Genomic DNA, 8,652 nt, shown 5'->3' on the forward strand with positions numbered 1-8,652 from the left:
AAACTCCCAGGCATTCAGGAAATAAGAGATGGAACCTCGATTCTGAGCCTTTGTAGTCCTGTGGCAGTATGCTTTGTTTTTAACAGGAGTATCTCACCAAAACCAGCACACATTGAGCTTTGGAAGGTGCACACCCTAATTGGGAGATCTAGACCCTGCTCAATAAGTTACGCCTCTGTAGTTTTTTGGGGAGCGGGGTTAATTTTATCAAATTGAAGTTCCATTGAGCTGAAGTCAGTTTGTTTTTTCCAAATAAAAGTCATACTAACAGCAGTGTATTTCCAGAACCTAACAGAGTGCCTGAAACACAATAGGTGCCCAGTAAATTTGATAAGTGAAAAAAAAAAGTCATACCAAGCAATGTTAGTGAGCCACATAGAGCCTCACAGCCAAGCTCCTGAATAGTCCATAGGAGAGCTCTTCTGGTTGTCGCCCCTCTCCCTCCCTTTGGCCCTCCCACTCTTTTCAACTGAAGATAAATAAGACCTATTAAGTTGGTGTTTGATATGTCCAGGCTTAACGTCCTTCACTCTGCCTACCTGGGCAAGATAGCCCTTCTCTCCCCACTGTGTCCCCCATCTCTTCTAAGCTCCCCTACTTCTTTGCTTTCATTCGAAACAGAAAGGGTCAGATCTGTCACCTTCCTCTCAGCTTCCCCTGTGGTTCCTTTCCCTCTCGCTGCTGGTGCTCTTTGTCAACTTGAGTACTCAGACTCTTCCTTATTTTCTAACTTTCCTCCTCGGTCTAAACAGAGAAGGAGTGAGAGAGAGAGAGAGAGAGAGAGAGAGAGAGAGAGAGAGAGAGAGAGTGTGTGTGTGTGTGTGTGTGTGTGTGTGTGTGTGTTTGGTGTTGGGAGGTGTAAAATACATATAACAGAAAGTTGACCATTTTAACCACTTTTCAGTGTACAGTTCAGTGGCATTCTAAACAGGGAAAGATTTGCTTCGGGTCCCTGATGCAACTGGAATGAAGTCTACTGGCCCAGCTATGGTTGGGGGAGGCTTATTCCCACAGGGCAGACAAAGTACCTGGCTCTCAGGTCCTTTGTATACACCTCCCTGCCTGGGTCCTTCCCTGTATCTTCTGTTCTTATCAGTAGGTTCCCTTCATTTTTTCCTGTTAATCCTTGCTTCTCACTCTCTTATCTCTCAGGTGGGGCCTAACACTGGCACTAAAGCATATTAGTATATTTTGTATGAATGTTCTCTGTTCTTAATTTTAAAAGCAAATTGGGCATTTGGTTTTTCAGTATTTTATCTAGGGTCAGAAGTTCTAAATCTAAAGAAATTTTTTAACTCTCTCACTCCTGTTGTAACAGTAATCAATTACATTCAGATTGTGTAGTTAGGAACCAGTTTGTTATTTTAGGTAGATAAGGAAGGTAGGGATTGTCACTGCAAGACCTTGACTTAAATTTTTTTTTCATTTTTACTAAATTATACTAGTTTGTTTTCTGTACTACTCAAATGATACATGTTTGTGGCAGGAAATAGAAGTAGAAAATCTAGATAAGCCAAAAGGGAAAAAAGGAAAATCACCTGTATTCTATCATCCAAAGACAACCACTGTGAATATTTGTATCTTTCTAGACCTTTATGTATGTAATTTTGAAACAAAAATGGGATCAAATTGTCCATACTATTTTGGGATCTGCTTTCATTTAATAGTATGTTTTAAACATCTTTTCCATATCAAATGTAAATCTACAACTATATATATATTCATAACCAGCATGATAGTAGCTTCAGAGGCTTTTAATGTTAAATTAAATGGCAGGATTGTTAGTAGTAGGTGATAACATTACTATCTTTTACCAACCTGTCGTTTTGATTTAGTATTAAAAGCCTCTGAAGTCACTGCCAAATTAATAAATCCTTATAAGGCTGTAAAGGATATTGTATGTTTACAACCATAATAGGGTTGTTGTTTTTTTTTAACTTTCTTTATGGACTTGCAAAAATAAAAAAGTAGAAGAACATCCATATACCCTTTACCCTGATCTCCTATTGTTAATTGTTAACATTTGCACTATTTGCCCACATATATATTTATGGGTGTATGTGTATATATTTTTTTTAATGAATTGAGAGTAAGTTGTATACGTGATGATTCTTTACACCCAAATACTTCAGTGTGTTTTCCTAATAATAGGGATATTCTCTTGTATAACTACAATATGGTTATCTACTTTATAAATCTAACATTGGTATAATTTTTTATCTAATGTATTATAATATATATTCCAATTTGTCAGTCTGTCTAACAGTATTCTTTACAACATGTTTTCCCCTCCAGTACAGATTCTAGTCTAGAGTCAGATGTTGTATTTGTCATGTATCTTTAACCTCCTTTAATCTGAAACACTTCCATAGCCTTTCTTTTGTCTTTTATGACATTAGCATTTTTGAAGAATAGAGTCACATGCACACACTGTTTTTGTAAAATAGAACATTTCTCATTTTGTCTGATGTTTCATCATGATTAGATTGGAGTTGAGCATTCTCAGCCAGTGTACCACGCAGGTGATGATGTGTGCGTTTCAGGGCATCACCTGTAGAAGAATGGGAGGTTCTTTTCCCTCATTGGTGATGTAAATTTTGATCTCTCAGTCAAGGTGTTATCCAATTTTCCACTGTTTCCTTTTTTTCCCTCCCTTGCAAGTAATAAGCAGTGTGTGGGGAGGCACTTTAAGACCATACAAATATCCTGTTCTTTAGTAAAACTTCCCCCTGGATTTAATATCCATTAATGATTCTTACCAGATTTCATCTTTACCATGATGGTTGCAAAATGATTGTTTTCCAACTCCAGCCCTCCAGTCAGCCCTCAGCATTCTATTACAAGCTAGAGTCCTCCGATTTACCTCTTTGTTTATCTATTTGTTATCCTCATGGCCTCATGAATTCCTTTTTCCCCCAGTGGTTTATAATTCATTACTGAATATGATTATTTTGGTCCTCAAACTGCCCTTTCCTTATTTCCTGCCCCAAACTGAGGATTTATAGTCAAAAACTGTCCATAAATTACTCAGATTAGTTCTCTCAAAAGTCAAAAAACTATATAAAGTGGTATACTCAGATGTTGCTTTCATCCCTTACCCCCATTCTCATACACCCCAATTCTTGTACAGATAATCAAGTTCATTGTTTTCTGGTTTATCCTTCCTATGTTTCTTATTCTAATGATAAGAAAATACAGATATATTTCTGTTTCTTCTTATTTTTCCTTCTTTCTTACACAAAAGGTAGCACCCTATATATACTATACATGTTCTTGCTTTTTTCACTTACAGCTGCCTAGCACTTTATTGTGTGTAGGGTATCCATGTATGACAGTTATTCAGCCAATCTCCTGTGGTTGGACATTCAGGTAGTTTCCAGTATTCTGCAATAACAGATAATCTTGCAGTGAATAACCTGTGTGTCCGTATTTTAACATTGTTGAGGTTATGTGGTTGAAGGCTAAGTAAATACATTTCTTTCTGCTACATACTGCCAAATTCCCCTCCATTGGAATTGTACCTTTGGAGTTGTATATATATATATATTTTTTTAACACATTTCCACCAGCAGTATATGAGAGTGATGATTTCTCCAGAGTGTACTGACAAGCTTTTCAATTTTTGTTAACCTGATGAGAAAGAAATTATATCTCAGTCAAGTTTTAATTTGCATTTATCATATTGTGAGTGAAATTGAACATCTTTTAATATGGCTAAGGACCATGTTTTTATCTTTTTGTATATTATCTGTTCATGTCTTTTGCCCGTTTCTCTATAGGATTTTTATTCATTTTTTCTTCAATTTTTAAAAGTTCTTTATATATTAGAGATATTAACCCCTAGTCTGTGATATATGTTGTAAATATATATTTCAGCTTGTCATATGTCTTTTGACTTTACTTATAGTGCTTTTTGTCATGCAAATTTTATATTTTTATGTAGTTAGGTTTGTCAAATTTTTCTGCCTCTGGGTTTGGGTCATAGTTCGAAAGTCTTTTTCTACACTGAAACTAAAAAGAAATTCACATGTTTTTCCTAGTACTTGTATAGTTTTATTTTTCACAATTAGATCTCTTATGCTTTTGGAGTTTATTCTTATGTATGGAATGAGGAATGCATCCAATTTTATATTTTTCCAAACAGCTATCCAGTTGCCCCAATACTTTTTATTATTAAGAAGGCTCTCTTTGTTTAGTGATTTGAGATGCTACCTTTGTCATATTTGTATATATACTTATGTCTGTTTCTGGACTGTTTATTCTGTTCCATCCATCTGTCTATTCATGTGCCAGTACCACACTGTTTTAATTTTAGAGGCTTTGTAGTATGCTTTAATATCTGACTGAGCTTAGTCCCTCTCATAGCTTTCTTTTCAATATTTCCCTAGCTATTCTTTTTTTTTTAAATTAATTTATTTATTTAAAATAAATAAATTTTTGGCTGCGTTGGGTCTTTGCTGCTGCACATGGGCTTTCTCTAGTTGAAACGAGCAGGGGCTAGTCTTCGTTGCGGTGCATGGGCTTTTCATTGCGGTGGGGTCTCTTGTTGCGGAGCACAGTCTCTAGGCACGTGGGCTGCAGTAGTTGTGGTGTGCGGGCTCAGTAGTTGTGGCTCATGGGCTCTAGAGTGCAGGCTCAGTAGTTGTGGCACACGGGCTTAGCTGCTCTGTGGCATGTGGGATCTTCCTGGACCAGGGCTCAAACCCGTGTCCCCTGCATTAGCAGGAGGATTCTTAACCACTGCACCACCAGGGAAGCCCCTTTCTTAGCTGTTCTTATGTTTTATTTTTCCATATGAAAATTTTAGTCAACTTACACAGCTGTATAAAAACTAATTGCTATTTTTGCTGAGATGACATTGAATTTGTAAATTTGAGTATAAATAAAATAATTCTGGCAAAAATATGTAACTGGGTCCTCTTTTGTGACTGTGATTTAAGGAATTTATTGTAAGTTTTCTAATTTATCAACCTCTTATTTTTATTTGAGAAGTATTTTTCACATATCTGTGAAATAATGTAAGGAGGTATGTACTGACTGGTGTTCAATTTTTATTTTAGATTTCCATGGTGTCAGTAATTCATATTCCTGATAAGACTTATAAACTCTCCTGTAGAATATTATATCAGTATTTACTCCTGGCTCAAGGTCAATTTCATGATCTTAAGGTAAGTTGTACCCTCTAGTCTTTATCCTCTGTCTTTTTTGTTTGCAGAGTTTCAAATAATGACTGTCTATAAAGAGATAATATTTTTCAGTTATCATAGAAGTTAGCTATTATTTGTTACTGGATTTGCTAGCTCATAAATTTTTAGCACGTCTTATGACCCCCGGATTTGAAGCGTAATTGTCATTTGTAATATCTTTACATTTGTTTCTTTGATTTTCAGCAACTTTTCATGTCGGCAAATAATAATTCCACTCCCTCCAGCAGTTCCTCTCCAGAGGAAAAAAACACAGACCGAAGTTTGCTGGAAAAGGCTGGACTATCTGAAAGTGAAATGGAGCCTCCAGAAGAGAATAGCAAGGACTGCGTGGTTTGCCAGAATGGGACTGTGAACTGGGTGCTCTTGCCATGTAGACACACATGCTTGTGTGATGGCTGTGTTAAGTATTTTCAGCAGTGCCCAATGTGCAGGCAATTTGTTCGGGAATCTTTTGCACTTTGCAGTCAAAAAGAGCAAGGTAAAGACAAACTGAAAAGTCTCTGAGGATGTTGTTACAACTGAGAAGTACACTTCCCGCTGAAGATGCAGTGTTCTTGTGTTCTTGGAATTAATCATAACATGGAATCTACAGTGTTAACCGTCCGTGAAAATTCTATTTTAACTTCATATTTGTACAATACGTGGATGGTGAAAATTAATTATTCCTTGCTGTTCAGTATGGCAAATACTGGAATCCCATTCTGGAGCAATGCATAAAAATTCATTCAACCTCTTGAGAAGAATGTAAACATTTGGCCTTTTATCAGCTAGAGGATTTCACATAATGTTGATTAGAAAAATTCTGAAAAGCAATCCATCTAAAATTCGAGGAAGTAAATGTCTTAAGATTTCTGAATGTTTTTCCTTTGACAAAACCTAGAATGCAGTTGGGTAAAACTGAAATCCTTCTTAAAATAATTGTATGTTCTCTGGTTTACAAAAGAGTTGGAAAGGGCTTCTAACTTTAAATCCTTTCCTGAAATAACCATTTTTATAAATATCCAGCTGTTCGGTTTCTAATTTTCCTTATAATTATAGTCACATAAACACAAGTCTTAATTTTAAAATATAGCTTCTTAAATCATAAATGCAAGAAACAATTCTTGACTGTTCTCAGTGTATCATAGACTTAAATGATACTCATTTATAGGAAGCAGATATATAAAACATGGATAATAAAATTTATTGGATAATTAAATATATTGTCCAATATGATTATAGTAGCTGGATGTGACCTACCAGGGAAGATCTGCGAGGCTCTCAATGCCTTACCTTAGAGTTCCTCCTGCACACGAACCCATCCAAAACTGAAGGGGTTTAGAGCCAGAAAAATCACTAAAAGAAACAAGTGACTCTTTTTTTCTAGGATGTTTTTTATTCTAAGTAAACCTCATGTCCTTCTGAATAGTAAATCACTTTGTTCATCCCTTGTTACATCCTCTTAAGAGTTGAGTAACCTGATAGTCAAAAAAGCCCCATTCCCCACTTTTCCCAAGATGACTAAGAAGAAAAAAGTAAATCAGAGCTTCCTGTTTCTTCAGTGGAAATTACCTTTAACTCACTAAGAAATTAGATCATGGCAAATAAACTGTGACATGCAGGGAGATTTCCAAGCCTCATTTGTCCTGTTTGTATTAAGAATAATGCCTTATCTTTGTATCAGTGTGTTTATGTACTATTATTTCATTCCCATCAAATATAGCACTCTCAAAAAGACATTACCTATTCTCCATTTTATAAACCAAAGCAAATTTCATCTATGTTCAATAGCTATGTAATAAATACCTTCTAGGGGCCAGATACCTTTTGGGAGTCTGGGCTACAAAGAATCAGACAAGGCTCCTGACCTCAAAGTATTTGTCCCTAACAGAAGCACTGATGGCTTATTAGAAGCATATCCCTATCTTAGTAATTCCTAAGGCCCTGTTCTCTTTCTATCCCTGGAAGCAGGGCGGTCAAAAGCTACAGTCCCTGCTGCAGTTGGCTAGCTGTAGAGCAGTTCATCTGGGAAATTCACTTTGTAGGTCAGTTGGGGGAATACTCAGGGATCATTTTGCCCATCCTATCCATCCTGCTTCCCTTTACAGATCTGTTTGTACCTAAACTGTCCTAGATAACATGGTTGCTTTCTCATCTGAGATAGCTTCCACCTGCAATCTTATTCCATTTTTCATAACTTTTTTATTGTAGTGAAATATACATAACATAAAATTTACCATTTTAACCATTCTTAAGTATACAATTTGGTGGCATTAAGTACTTTCACATTGTTATGTGACCACCACCAGTATCCGTCTTCAGAATTTTTTCTTAATGTGGAAACCAGCTCTAGGGGAGGAACTTAAAACTGTTGCTTAAGGACACAACACAAATCATCTCATCACATCACAGATAATCGTGAATTATCTCCCACTGGGACTATTGTATTTTTTAAACCATCTCATTAACTGTGGAATGAAATTTTGTCTTGGCTTGTGGGAATTTGTAGCATCAATATAGGTAATCTGGGGTTTAGGAAGGGTCAGTGGAGATGATTTCAGCCTCTTCTACTCAATCCTGCCTCAGATGGCCCTTATTCCACTGGATAATTCCCTAACTCCATTACCTAGATTTTGAACACTGAATTCCCCTCTCTTTTCATATCTCCCTATATTATATTTCTCTTGAATCGTTTCTCTCTTGTCATCATGACCTCTAGTTTCTGGGTCCCTGAGTCTATTCTAATAATTCATGAACTTGCTCCTGTGTTGCTGGCTCAACTGTTTCAAATGTGTTACCATGTTGGCTTGCTTTCTTGGCCTCTCCACTCTACCTGCCCCAGCAACCCACACACTTGGCTTACCTCAACTATGTTTCTTTCCTGCTGTTACCACAGAAGGTCAAGTGGTCTAACCAATTTTTTATGGAGTCCACCATGAAGCCTCTCTGCTTAGTTGCTTCCAGGTCTTCACTGCTGCTCAACAATCCTTTTATTGTTTTCCTAATGGACCCCCTACCGAACTCCCAATAGCTATTTCTCTTCCACTCTTATCAACTTTTGTACCCCACCACTGCTGTCTCACTTTCAGAAAAGAACCTTCAAAAGGTAGGTGAAGATGATAGACCCCCAAAGTCATATATCTTGGGTTTTTTCCCAGCTCTGCTACTTGTCCCTTGGACAAATTATTTAACCTCACTCACTCTGATCAGTTTCCTCATCTAGAAAAATAGTGATAATAGAACCTAACTATAGGCTGTTGAGTTTTATTCCAGTTAATATATGTGAAGTGCTTAGACCTGGGCATAGCATATAGTAAGCTCTATGTGTGACAGGTATTACCATTACTGCTTTGTTTAGATGTTCAAAGCCAGTAGACATTCTTTTCTCTCTTCCTCAAAAGAGGAGGTATATTATATATATTGATACTTCTGAGGTCAACGCTGCTTGTGTTATTGATCTCTGTTT

The 8,652-nt window shown here is 36.7% G+C and overlaps 1 protein-coding gene across 1 annotated transcript in view; it reads left to right on the top strand.

Moving 5' to 3' along the window:
• CGRRF1 (cell growth regulator with ring finger domain 1) overlaps window positions 1-5,959 on the top strand; it is a gene marked incomplete at its 5' end in the record, with an annotated part of 29,030 nt that extends 23,071 nt beyond the window's left edge. Inside the window, 2 exons of the mRNA XM_079701046.1 lie at window positions 5,061-5,168; window positions 5,391-5,959. Of these exons, the coding sequence (XP_079557172.1) occupies window positions 5,061-5,168; window positions 5,391-5,711 (429 nt within the window). The 3' untranslated portion in view covers window positions 5,712-5,959. The remainder of the gene's footprint in view (window positions 1-5,060; window positions 5,169-5,390) is intronic.
• Between the last annotated feature and the right edge of the window lie 2,693 nt (window positions 5,960-8,652).

The sequence above is a fragment of the Hyperoodon ampullatus genome (assembly GCF_949752795.1).
Source record: "Hyperoodon ampullatus genome assembly, chromosome: 3".
In the NCBI taxonomy this organism is placed as follows: domain Eukaryota; kingdom Metazoa; phylum Chordata; class Mammalia; order Artiodactyla; family Ziphiidae; genus Hyperoodon; species Hyperoodon ampullatus.